General features: G+C 43.5%; 1 protein-coding gene across 1 annotated transcript in view; it reads left to right on the top strand.

Moving 5' to 3' along the window:
• Positions 1 to 14,304, top strand: part of znf638 (zinc finger protein 638) — a 123,203-nt gene that overhangs the window by 18,885 nt on the left and 90,014 nt on the right. The window contains exon 3 of the mRNA XM_055666018.1: positions 10,408 to 11,584. Within this exon, the coding sequence (XP_055521993.1) occupies positions 10,408 to 11,584 (1,177 nt within the window). The remainder of the gene's footprint in view (positions 1 to 10,407; positions 11,585 to 14,304) is intronic.

The following is a 14,304-nucleotide window of genomic DNA, read 5'->3' on the forward strand; positions in this document are numbered from 1 at the left end:
TCAGAAAGGGACTTGCAGGCCAAGGAAGACCTTCACAGCTGATGACAGAAGAATTCTCTATAATAAAGAAAAATCTCCAAACACCTGTCCGACAGATCAGAAACATCTTCAGGAGTCGGATGTGGATTTGTCAATGACCACTGTCCGCAGAAGACTTTATAAGCAGAAATACAGAGGCTACACTGCAAGATGCAAACCACTGGTTATCCGCAGAAATAGGATGACCAGGTTACAGTTTGCCACGACGTACTTAAAAGAGCAACCACAGTTCTGGAAAAAGTACTTGTGGGACAAATGAAACAAAGATTAACATATCTGAGTGATGGCAAGAGCAAAGTATGGAGGAGAGAAGGAACTGCCCAAGATCCAAAGCATACCACCTCATCTGTGAAACACGGTGGTGGGGGTGTTATGGCCTGGGCATGTATTGCTGCTGAAGGTACTGGCTCACTTATCTTCATGATGATACAACTGCTGATGGTAGTAGCATAATTAATTCTGAAGTGTATAGGCATATCCTATCTGCTCAAGTTCAAACAAATGCATCAAAACTCATTGGTCGGTGGTTCATTCTACAGCAAGACAATGATCCCAAACATACTGCTAAAACAACAAACGAGTTTTTCCAAAGCTAAAAAATTGTCAATTCTTGAGTGGCCAAGTCAATCACCCGATCTGAACCCAATTGAGCATGCCTTTTATATGCTGAAGAGAAAACTGAAGGGGACTAGCCCCCAAAACAAGCATAAGCAAAAGATAGCTGCAATACATGCCTGGCAGAGCATCACCAGAGAAGACATCCAGCAACTGGGGATGTCCATGAATCGCAGACTTCAAGCAGTCATTACATGCAAAGGATATGCAACAAAATACTAAGCATGACTGCTTTCATTTACATGACAACGCTGTGTCCCAAACATTATGGTGCCCTGAAATGGGGGGACTATGTATAGACACTGCTGTAATTTCTACATGGAATTGAATCATTGAATTCCCGGGTGGTATTTAAACATATTATAAATCCAGATTTGTGATTGATCTGATAAAACTAACCTCTGTTACAATTCCTCTTTGCTCCTAAAAGTCTGTTCCAAGATGTGTATTGCTTTGATTGTTGTGGGAGGGAGGAACATTGTTGGAATGGTTCCTGCTGCTGCCCCTCAGCTCCAAGGACCTGGGTTCAGTCCAGACCTCAGATGCTCCTTGACAGAAGACTGGCAGAATTATAGTTGCAGGCAGCAGGATGCTCAGGGTTATTGTTGTGGACTGAGCACAGGTGCTCTGTAAAGCAATTGCCCAATCTGCAGTTGGTTTCTCCATGCTAGAAGAGACCACAGTGGGAACAGCAAATGCAGTGTGTTTGATTGGAAGGTGTGCAAGTCAATTGTTGCTTCACTTGGAAGGACAGTTTGGGTCTGTGGATGGATGGTCCAGTGTTGAAAGGAACAGACCTCTCCTATGGCTGCATGGGAAAGTGGGGAATGGTTGGTGTGAACAGAAGTTTCCAAGGGAGCAATGCCCTCAAAATGCTGATAAGAGGAAGGGATTGTGTGATTGGTGTCGCGTCTTGTTGAAGCTGACAGAAAGTGCAAAGGATATTCTGTGTAGTGTTGAGGCTGGGGAGGGGGGGGGGGGGGGGTTAAAGATGAATAGCGAGAACTCTGTTCCAGCACTGAGAAATCGGTAGGATGCAGTCAAAAGCTCTGTCCATTATGATGGAGAGAAAGCCGTGGCATAGAAAGAAGGAAGACATTTCAGAGGCACCTCCATGGAAACTTTGAAGTTAGACAAAAATGCTGGAGGAACTCAGCGGATGAGGCAGCATCTATGGAGCGAAGGATGGGAAGGGAATGGAGGGTTATGGTCTGAGCGCAGGTATATGGGACTGGGGGAGATTATGTGTTCGGCACGGACTAGAAGGGTCGAGATGGCCTGTTTCCGTGCTGTAATTGTTATATGGTTATATGGAATAGGTGAGGTTTTAGGTCGAGACCCTTCTTCAGAGCCCCCAACTCTATGACTCGTCTACTCCATGGGAACTTTCTAAACATGATGACAAAGGAAGAACTGGGAGATTGGAGTGAAGGAAGTCCTTATGGAATAGAGGAAGTACAAACAAGGTAGCTGTGGATATTGGATTTTTATGATGCGTTATCCCCTGCGATGGAGAGTGAGAGAGAGATCCAAATAGGAAGTGACGAGTTAAAGATGTATGTGTGAAGTTGAATGAGTGGAATCTGGCATCAAAGCAACAAAGCCTTTGAGAGAAATGTATAAATGTAGACAGCAGCAACAATGCAGCCATCGATGTCTCGACAACAAGAGCTGAGTGTGTGGGCCCAAGTAGGAATTAACTAATTCCATTTATCCCACAAAAGAAACGGTAGCTTTCACTTCATGTCTGTGAATGTTTGATCAGGAAGAAATAGTAATGATGGTTGGCTCCAGACCAGGTTGGTTGATTAGTAGAGTTTGCAACTCATTCAATGATGCTGGAATCTATGACCCTCTCTGAGAGAGGTTGCTAAACTGGAAGTAATGTCAGAATTGGCAGGTTGATTGCGCACACTGCTGTCAGTGTCTCATTGCTAGAGCTCAATGGTAGGAACACACTGAAATAGATTGCTGTGTTCTTTATGCTGATCTGCTATAGCTACGATCATGATGTACAATCATCCAATTTTTGACTTGATCAGGGGATGTTGGAAAAGCTTTGAGTGGTGACAAAATGAAGCATTTATCAGAGTACTTTTAATATGTTTTGCTCCAGTAACCATTGCATGCAAAATGGAGCTTATCCTGTTGTATGCGAGTTGTCTGCTTAGGATTGGCCACTGCCAGTGATCTGTGGTTAGAAATAGAAGCAATTTGTCCTCCTGTGCTCCAAAGAATAAAGTCCTAGCCTGCTCAACCTCTCCCTAAAGCTCATCCCTTGAATTCTGGCAACATTCTAGAAACATAGAAAATAGGCGCAGGAGTAGGCCATTCGGCCCTTTGAGCCAGTTTCCCGTAAATCTTCTCTGCGCATTTTACAGCTTAACTACATCAGGATTGAAAGCTAACAATCCCTAGGACCTGATGATCTGCTTTCCAGTATTCAGAGGTAGCCATGGGAAACGTGGTTGCTTTGGTTGTCGCCATAATATTACATTGTAGTAAGCATTGTGACTGCCACTGGATTTGAGGGGTGTCGGGGTAACGCAGACCAGAGATGTGAACAATTTTGAAAGAGGCAGTATAAAACAGGAGCATTAACTATATGAATGGGTAAATGCTGTGTATTGGCATTTGTAATCAAAAGGACAACCTCATCATGTGATAGTTTTACCATCTATCCTCATAATTTTATATACCTTTCAGATCACCTCCTCCGCGCGAAGGAAGACATACTCTGCATGTTTAGTCTATCCTAACTTAAGTGCACCAATCCAGGCATAGAGTGATACAGTGTGGAAACGGGCCTTTCGGCCCAACTAGGCAACATCTTGGTATATCTTCTCTGGACTTACATCAGTGCTTTCAAATCTTTATTGTATGGCAATCGGAGTTACACACTACTCCAGGTGTGGCTGAACCACCATTTCATTTATTTGCATCTTGTTCATTTGGAGTATTCTCTCCAGAGAGGTTTCCTAAAATGATTCCAAGGATCATTCTTGATTAGTAAAGATGTCAAAGGTTATGGGGAGAAGGCAGGAGAATGGATTTGAAAGATAGATCCGTGATGATTGAATGGAGGTTCTGCTCCTATGACTGTTTTTTGCTGAACCCCACTAATTTGGCAATCAATGCTGAAATATTTTTTCCCCATTCCTTCAAACACCGTTTTGTGGTTTTTGAAAAAGTAAAACGCTGTATATTTCTCCAAGGAGGTACAAGGAACTGCAGGGACTGATTTATTATCTGCTGCAATAAATAAAAGTCAAATCTGTCAAATACTAATTCCCTTTTACAAACCCATATATTGTGATTTTCCAAGTGCTATAGTCAAATGTGCTTAGCTGCAGATTCTATCATTTTTCAAGCAGATTGTTCTGAAATATTCTTCTCTTCTTTTGAAAGTTGTTATATTTGCAGGTTTCCATTTGTCAGAAGTCTTTTTGAAATGAATAAAATGTGGTAAAGGATTATTGGAATTCGCCCTTGTTGGAACAGAAAAGTGTATCATGAGTGCTGGGAGTGGAACAATGGTATTCTCACTTGGACATTAATGCAACAACACAAGCATATGATAAACAATACAATAAATTATCAGTTAAATGAGATATCTGGACCACAATAGTGCAAGCTGAAGTCGAATGGAATACAATAACTTTGAGCATTGTGACATATTGAAATGTTTGGCTTTGCTTATCAACTCTCATGGGTTATGGGGAGAAGGCAGGAGAATGGGGTTAGGACAGAGAGATAGATCAGCCATGATTGATTGAATGGCGGAGTAGACGGGTCGAATGACCTAACACTTATAATCCTTTCACTTATGACTGACCTCATCTTTTAAGCTAATTTAATTTTGTTTATTATTAATGTCATGTATTTCCAAGAAGCAGAGAAAAACGTAGTAATAAAACGCAGGTGCCAGAGACTCATCACGCCGGCGCCACCTTGCAACTTCTAAGTCTCAGAAATCTGAAGGAGATCTACAATTTTTTTACAATCTCACATTAAGGCCTGGTGTCCTGCCAGCACTGGATCAGTGGATTAGGGGTCAGCCTGGACCAGTGCAATACTGTCGGCACTCTCCACCACCCCTCTATTCAGCAGCACCGGCTTTGTTCACCTGTCCTCTAGACCACCCCCCGCAGCCACGTCTGACAACACCACTGCAAACGTGGTGTCTGTCGCCTCAAGATGCCGCCCCTCCTCCACTGTGCAGTGATGTCGCCATGCCCCGCTACCCAAGCTGATCGTGGAACTCCAGGGAGCTGTCCCAGGGCGGGGGAGATGAGTTTGTGGACTGCTCACAGCCACTGACTTTACTCGTCATCTTGCACCACCATCATCTTGAATCAAGACTCCAGTCTATCTCCCCCTCCTTCCTGCCTAATTGTTAGTTAGTTCAACCATTTTAGTTTTGGGCATCAACTGATTAATGAAAGGAAAAAAGCAATCTTAGAATTCAGTCATTTGATTAAAATGGCAAGAAACAGCAAAAATATAACCAAAATTGCATTGAACTCATGTTCTAATTTTTGATCTGTTTTTAGGATTAAATATGTAATTTGCATTCGAACAAATTTTAAGATTAATTTACCTGAAAAAGCGGGTGTATTTAAGTTGCAAGTGACTCTTATGTAATTGACTATGGCCATGAATGTTATCATTAATTGCCGGTGTATCGTAGATTGAGTGCCATAACACAGGGTGTAAGTAGAGCCGGTTTGTGAAGTTTGATGGTGTTATGAAAACACATCGGGACTTTTGAAGGATGTTACTCCAGCCCCTACTCTAGGAATTGAGCACATAATGTTTTGAGTGAAGAGGCAGTACAGTAAGTGAAGACATTTGGGGTACCAATGTTAAGAATTATCATAGAGGATATAATAGAATAGAATGCCTTTTATTGTCATTCAAACAGCTCGGTTTGAACAAAATTGCATTTTCTACAGTCTGACATTACAAAAAAACACAAAAAACCACTTAACAGAGTTTACACAAACATCCATCACAGTGAATCTCCAACACCTCAGTGTGATGGAAGGCAAAAGTCTTATCTCTTCCCTTTGTTCTTCTCCCGCGGTCCAGCAGTCCAACTGCAACGTCGAGGCGAACTGGGGCTCCCGATGTTAAAGCCCCCGGCGGGCGATGGTAAGTCCCGTGGCCGTTTAAGCCACGCGCGGGCAATGTTAGGCCCCTCTCCAAGTCCTTTAAACCCCGCAATTTCAGCGGGAGAAGTTGCCGTTGCGGGAGCTCCGAAAAGCGGTCTCCCACCAGGGACCTGCGAGCTCCCGATGTTACCTTCCACCGGGCCTGCAGCTGGAGGCTCCGAAGTCGGGTCGCAGCCGCGCACCACCACAGCTCTTCCCGCTCCGAAGACGGCCAGCTCCGCGATGTCAGGTCCGCAGGCTCTGCGACTGGTTGGTCCCGGCCGGAGGCCGCCGCCGGCTCCACGATGTTGGGCCCAACGAAACCGGGGACCCGACAGGGAAAAAGTCGGGTCCCCGAATGGGGAAGAGACTAACGGTTTCCCCCACCCCCCTCATATACACAGCTAAAGAAAAATAAATAAAAACTAGACTCAAGACATACATTTAACAAGACAAACATTTTTTTTAAAGACAGACGGACTGTAGTCGAGCCGCTGCCGATAGGCGCCGCCACACCAAGGTTGTTTTGTTGATTATGGTTACTGATTATGGTCTATGGGCCAGGAAGTCAAGGAGTCATTTGCAGGTAGGCGGTGCTTAGTTCTAGGTCCAGGAGTTTGGAAATGAGTGGTTGTAATTATGGCAAATAAATAGGACTTCGACTTGAGTGTCCTTATTATCCATATGTCCCAGTGATGAGTATAAGGCCAGGGTGATGGTGCCTGCCATGGACCTTTTGTGATAGTCAGCAGAGTGCAGTGGATCAAGGCTGTCTGGAAGGCTGGAGTTAAATTGTGCCATCACCAGCCTGTCGAAGCACCTAAAATACCTGTGAAGACTACTGCCAGCTGATCCACACAGGTCTTGAGGATGCTGCCGACTACTCCATTCTGGCCAGTTGCTTTCTGTGGGTTCACTCTCCGGAAGGCGGATCTGACATCTGTGACCATGACTATGGGAGCACCAAGGCTGTTGGGATGGGTGACGTCACTTCACTGACCTGATCAAAACGAATGTAGAATGCATTGAACTCGTCGTCGAGAGGCGTATTGTTGCCTGTGATTGTGCCTGACCGCTTTATAGCACAGCAGTTGTATGTGTGGTTAATCGGGCACTCTAGCTTCATCTGGAATTATCTGTTGGTGTCCTTGTTGACTTTGTTAAGGTTGTCCCTAGGTTCCCTGTACAAGTTTTGATCGCCCGATTTGAAAACTTGGTCTTCACTGGGTAGTGGATCTCACAGTCCATCCATGGTTTTGGATTAGGGAAATTGCGGATTGACTTTGGAACAGTCCTCTGCACACTTACCGATGAAGTCTGCTGGCAGTGGAATACTTATTTGAACTTCAAAGATATTGAGATGAGAATATCTCATCTGAGATGAGAAAAATGAATGTGTCAATTTTATTAACATTTGTTTTAAATGAGAAGTTTGAACTGTTTTGTGAGTTTATGATGTAGCCGGGATTAAACGCCTTGTTTCTCAGCTCAACTGATTTAGTGCCATTGTTAAAATTAAAATCATCCTTAGTTATGTGTACAGATGAGTATTCAATTTGTCACTTGGAAAGATCTCCCTTTTTATTTTAACAGGCAATGGGAAGCTTATCATGTGTCTGAACAAGTGTAGGATAGTTTGGTTAATTATTGTCACATGTACTGCGGTATAGAGAAAAGCTATTTTGTTGTGTGCTATCCAGACCACAAAAAGTCTATACATGATAACAATCAAACCGTCCATAGTATAGCGATACAGAATAAAGCGTATATCATTGAGTGCAAGAAAAAGTCCAAAGAAAGATAGTTCAAAGGTCACCAATGAGCTAGATGGGAGCTCTGGACTGCACTCCAGCTGGTGAGACGATTTTTCCGTTGCCTGATAACGGCTGGGAAGAAACTGTCCTTGAATCTGGAGGTATGTGTTTTCAAACTTCTATACCTCCTGCCTGATGGGAGAACCTGATGGGAGAGGGGACATGCGGAGCTTAAGACTGATCCTCGATTATGCTGGTGGCCTTGTCGAGACCGCCTGAAGTGTAGATGGACTAGACCGCCTGAAGTGTAGATGGACATCGGCAAGGCAACATTTCCAGATTTTTTGAGGGTCCTATGAGTGGTAGTGAGATAAACAGTGAGGATAGTAATAGGTTCATTGCAAAAAAATAAAAGCTGGGTGAATAGACAGTCGATAATGAATAAATTGAAAGGGTAGAATTAATACGTAGAATGGGCGTGGTTGTCTTAAAGTAGGTGAGAGCCTTGGAATGGCTAGATTGCCCGCTGAGTTCTTCCAGCAATCTGTTTTTTGCTAGAGAACTTCAATGTTTGTGTGCTGAAATTGCCGAAAGTAGCAAAACATATTGAGTGGTTAGTAAAGCATGAGGTTTAGTTTAGAGATACAGTGCGGAAACAGGCCCTTCGGCCCACCGGGTCTGTACCGACTAGCGATCACTGCACATTGACAATATCCTACACATATTAGGGACAATTTTTACACTTATCAAGCCAATTAATCTACAAACCTGTACGTCTTTGGAGTATGGGAGGAAACCGAAGATCGGAGAAAACCCATGCAGGTCACGAGGAGAATGTACAAACTGTACAGACAGCACCCTTGGTCGAGATTGAATCAGGATCTCCAGCGCTACATTCGCTGTAAGGCAGCAACTCTACCACTGCGCCACCGTGACTGGGGTCTTGAGATACATAAAAACATGTTAACAAAACAGGCAAGTTATGTTGTGCCCGTATAAGACACTGTTGATTCCAGGCTAGAACTTTATTGCATCAAGCGCAGGAGGCTGAGGGAGTTGTGTGCCACCAACATTATGTGCTCAGTTGCTGGAGTAAGGGATGGGGCTACAGTTTGCTGAATTAAAGCACGTGTCATCAGCTGAGCCAAACTGATATTTACAGTTATACCGAAGCTGCTCGGGCAAATAAGGTCAAAAACTAACATAAAAACATGCTGGTATCTGTTGGGTAGAATAATCAACATTTAGAGAATGGGTTTTGTAACATAAATTTTCACCAGTATCTCTTCCCTCACGCCTCCAGTTGTTGTAAACATCCTTCAGGTGCAATGCCTCACTCCTACAGCCTTCTGTCAGATGTGACTCTGCGAAGTCCTTTGTCAGGAGTTCTCCACTCAAGAGCTGCTGATCAACAACACTGATCTTGTGCAACAGATACATAGAAAAATAGGTGCCGTAGTAGGCCCTTCGAGCCAATATGATCATCTAAAATCAGTACCATTCATTTAGCCCAAAGAGCTACATCTAACTCTCTTGAAAACATCCAGCGAATTGGCTTCCACTGCCTTCTGTGGCAGAGGATTCAACAGATTCACAACTTTCTGAGTGAAGAAGTTTTTCCTCATCTCAGTCCTAAATGGTGTATCCCATATTCTTAAACCGTGACCCCAGGACTGTAAACTTACACTTGCAACAGTTCAGTGCACTTGTTCTCAAACTCTGGCTGCCGCCCAAAATTAGGCCGCAAAGGATTGAAACTGTACCAGGAGTGGGTCTAAATTTTTTTTTCATGTTTTAAATTTGTTTTTCAATGATTTAATCAGATTTTTATTTAAAGTTATAATTCTGAGATTAATAAGATACAAAGCCAGAGTAAAATGTTGTGAAACTAAAATCATTTTGACAGAATTATCAATTCATTTATCATACTATCTTACAATATGAGCTGCAAGTACAAATGTTTGCCCAATTTTGGCCACGGGTGAAAAAGGTTGGGAGCCACTGGTCTGTGCCTCTTCAGTACTGCATTGCAGTCTGACCTAGATGGTGTGGTAGGGCAAACACCCAAGAATTCAGATTGGAGAAACAGATCATTCTAATCGTGTTGTGGGGTTGTATGTTGAAAGCCTGCATGTGTCTGTATGGGAACGTTATGCTGCCTCCTGGGCAGTGAAGGAAATAAGTACCTTGCTAACAGGTTGTCAGTAATATAGACATCTTGCGAAATGAGGTGGTTAATCTATTTGGCTGAACCCAACATGAATATTAACCAAGTGCTTGCATGCTTGCCGTTGAAAAGATTGCAGCTGTTTACCTTGCCTCTCCAAAATAGTGAAAGAGGGGATGTTGTGGTTTCACAATACGAATCTTGAGCCTCTTGTCCTGTGTTCAATAAATCTTTGCAACAAACTGCCATTAAATAACTAGAATCTTTGTGTAGGATCATTTATAAAGGTTGAATAGAATGATAGGGACTTCCAGAAATAACTAACCTGGAGTTCTCAATGTAACTTGACCGTGATCATGCCTTTGAATTTTTAACTAGCTGTTTGGGATTTACCTCCCCCCAGTGCCTCGTCTAGTATTGTCTTATGAACTGTCGACTGCATGTGGGGTCTGAGTGCTTCACAACATGTCCATTGTCCATTTTGTTTGGGCGATCACACATTTCATCACGTTGTGGATGTCCTGATTTAACTGTCGTTTTGTTTTGTTTATTTTATAACTCGCAAAAATAGCTTATTAAAAGCTGTCAAACATAAATATGTTGATCACTGGCTTTAAAACCCTTTGCTGTGGATATTTCCTGAAACGTAAAAATCTAATGTTTGTGTTTTAACTTTCAGCTTTGCGTTATTCTTGGAAAATTGTGCTCCACCAGTGAATTCATTGAACCCCAGCATTGCCAATCCGCTTCTGTTAGGCTCAGCAAATTTGCAGCTCGCCCAGCTAGCCCTACAGCAGCTGAATTCTGTGGCCACCACAACTGTATTGAACCCAGCTTTTGCATCTCTGATCCAAGGTTTTGTGAAGATCAACATGTCCATGTTTAATGCCAGAGGGGCTTTTGGCCAGAATCCGGGCCCCCCCAATCAGTTTGGGCAAAGCCAGGGCCCGCCCAATCCGTTTGGGCAAAGCCAGCCCCCACCCAATCCGTTTGGGCAAAGCCAGGCCCCGCCCAATCCGTTTGGGCAGAGTCAAGGCCCACCCAACCAGTTTGGGCTGAATCAGGGTCCACCTAACCCGTACAAGAGTCAGCCACCGCCTACCCAGTTTGGTATTACTCCAGGACCCTACATGGGAGCTACAGGAGGTAGAGGAGCAGCAGGAAGAGGAATGGGAATTCCAGGTGCATCACAAAGTACCTTTGGTGGAATGAACATGGGAATTATGAGTCAAACTGGGAATAATGTAGGCTTAGGTCAATGGTCCTCCTACCAGAGTCCATCACCTGGAGGTTATCGGCCTGGATATGGGAATACTCCGGCGCCTTCAACTCAAAGTGGAGGCCAGAGCTCTGCAGTCCAGCTTTTTCAAGACACGATGAAGGCTACCAATATCCTGGCGAACTTTGGTCTGTCCAATGAGGACCTGGAAGAGCTAAGTCGTTACCCCGACGAGAAGCTTACTCCAGAAAACATGCCGTACATTTTAAGAGAAATCAGAATGCGGAAGATGAATAAGCAGCAACCATCAAGCAGTTATGATCAACCATACAAGCTGCAAGACAAAGACTACAGACGGGAAGTGCAGAGCAGCGTGGTCGATTACGGGCACGGTCAACAGCATCAGGATAGACCCATGGAGAGTCGGAGCACCTGGAGTGACGATTACAAGCGTCCGTCTCAGAGTTATCCAATGGAGTCTTCGCAAGACGATATTAATCAAGGAGTCAAGCGGACAGTTCTCATGGTGAAGAAAGGATTGCCAAAACCCAAGCTGATGAATGATTACTATGGCGTCCCGGCACTGAGATTTCCTCACGTGTGCAGTTTGTGTAACGTAGAATGTAGACAAATGAGGGTGAGTGTTGTTACATAGTTCGCCTTTTCTTATAATTTGCTTCCTAACAGGCATAGTGTTTGTAGGCCTCAACCTTCTGTAGTATGCCTGTAAAGTTACGGTGGACTGGATAGCAGTCCGATGGTAGGTTATGTTGGTACTTGCTGCTTGGCTGGTATGCATTTGACTGAAGATCTCCGCTTTGTGGAGAAGAATTTAAAGCCATCCACTATCAAGAGTCTTACTATATTAATTAGCCTGAATAAATACTTCAGTCTCCATCATTATTTGTAATTAAACCAACATAGATAGTTGAGGGAAATTGTCCAGTTAATCCTTGTGGTATCCTGTTAGATCTACCACCAGTTTGGTGTCTCATGGTTGTATGGAATTGTGCTGAGATGCATTATCCTTCATGCTGGACAATGGGGCAACAATCAAATACAGGACATGGCGGTGGGAGGCTGGGAGAAGTTGGTGAAGGGGGTGATCAGGCATGGGCAACCTAATTTTTATCACAGTTCTTCACAGTAGAGAGACTGCAAATAGATTGTGGAGATGTATGGAAGGCCTATAAACTATAAAATCTATATGCTTAGGATAGATATATATTGTGTCCATGCAGTTTCTCTCTAGGTTTAGTTAATAATCTCCCAAAAACAGAGTTATAACTTTAACCAGGCAAACTTTTTTCATTCAAGAACAAACGCATACAAGCATCAGTGCAAACTACTGAATTGTATTAGATTATGTTGGACTCCTGTCCATAAGGTTGTAATGAATGGGCAGACAAAATTTACAACTATCTCACTGCATGTGTTCCTAGACTCAGTTGTGATTTTATCTATATATACAAGTAAGGCCTGTTAGGCTGCAACAGAATTTCAGATTTGCACCGTTATTTTGATTGTTTTTAATTATTATGAATCACGTTTACAATTAATTATGATCAATCCACTGTCATCTGATTATTAGGTAAGTGCATGGATTTGTGCGTTACACTGAACATTGAATCAATATACAGGGTCTTTCATAATGTTTGGGATAAAGAACCATCGTTTATTTATTTGCCTCTGTGCTCCACAATTTGAGATATGCAATAGAAAAAAAATCCCATGTGGTTAAAGTGCACAGTCAGATTTTATTAAAGGCCATTTTTATACATTTTGGTCTCACCATGTAGAAATTACAGCTGTGTTTATACATAGTCCCACCCATTTCTGGGCACCATAATGTTTGGGACACATGGCTTCACAGGTCTCAGCACCTAGTCTTTCCTACAGTCTTTCCATCAACTTTGGAAATGTGTACTCATGCCCCAGCTGAGCACTACGCACCCGTATGAAGTAGAAGCATACATACTAGCCTGGTAGATATGAGCCTGAACAACACCTTGCGAACCATCACTGGGTGCCTTCAACCTACTCCAGTCGAGCAGCTCCCTATACTTGCAGGCATTCCGCCTGCAGGGATCCGAAGGCAAGCAGCGACTCCAGCACTATCTCGTCGTGCCATGGACCCAGATCACCTCCTCCATCAGGCTATCAGCAAAGAACAGAGGCCACCCCGACTGAAGTCCCATCACCCCTTTGCTCCACATGGAAAACAACTCCTAGCATCCATTCAACCAAATGAGACAAAAGCACACTGGATAGCCACCAAATGCTCACAGGAGTGGAAAGCAACCTCATCTCCATTACACAGCTACATCTGTTCACCAGATAAAAGCTGTCCGGCGTCTGACCTCCCCAGAGGAGCATGGGTGAAGCTCAACAAACTTCGTACTGGAGTTGGGCGTTTCAATGCCAGCATGTGGAGATGGGGATTCCGCCAGAGCCCAGCCTGTGAATGCAGAGCAGAACAACAGACAGCCAACCATGTCATCTCTGGGTGCCTGCTCTACCACCCACCAAATGGAACTCAAGGCCTGGCAGACATTGATGCAGAGATAATAACCTGGCTGCTCAACACCCAGCTTGAGATCTAACTATTCCTTTTGTTGATGTTTCATTCGCAAGAAGAAGAGAAGAAGAAGACCTTTGGAAACGTTTATTGCTGTTTATCAACATGAGGACCAAAGTTGTGCCAATGAAAGTCAAAAAAACCATTATGAGTCTGAGAAACAATATAACTGTTGGAGATATCAGTCAAACCTTAGGCTTATTAAAATCAACTCTTTGGAACAAAGAAAGAGAGCATTGGTGAGCTTACTAATCGGAAAGGGACTGGCAGGCCAAGGAAGACCTCCACAGCTGATGACAGAAGAATTCTGTTTGGGGATATTAAAGAAAAATCCCCAAACACATGTCCGACAGATCAGAAACACTCTTCAGGAGTCAGGTGTGGATTTGTCAATGACCATTGTCCGCAGAAGACTTCATGAACAGAAATACAGAGGCTACACTGCAAGATGTAAACCACTGGTTAGCCGCAAAAATAGGATGGCCAGGTTATAGTTTGACAAGTACTTAAAAGAGCAACCACAGTTCTGGAAAAATGTCTTGTGGACAGATGAGACGAAGATTAACATATCAAGAGTGATGACGAGCAAAGTATAGAGGAGAGAAGGAACTGCCCAAGATCCAAAGCATACCACCTCATCTGTGAAACACGGTGGTGGGGGTGTTATGGCCTGGGCATGTATTGCTGTCTGAAGGCACTGGCTCACTTATCTTCATTCAAGATACAACTGCTGATGGTAGTAGCATAATGAATTCTGAAGTGTATATGCACATCCTATC

The sequence above is a fragment of the Leucoraja erinacea genome, unplaced genomic scaffold (assembly GCF_028641065.1).
Source record: "Leucoraja erinacea ecotype New England unplaced genomic scaffold, Leri_hhj_1 Leri_172S, whole genome shotgun sequence".
NCBI lineage: Eukaryota > Metazoa > Chordata > Chondrichthyes > Rajiformes > Rajidae > Leucoraja > Leucoraja erinaceus.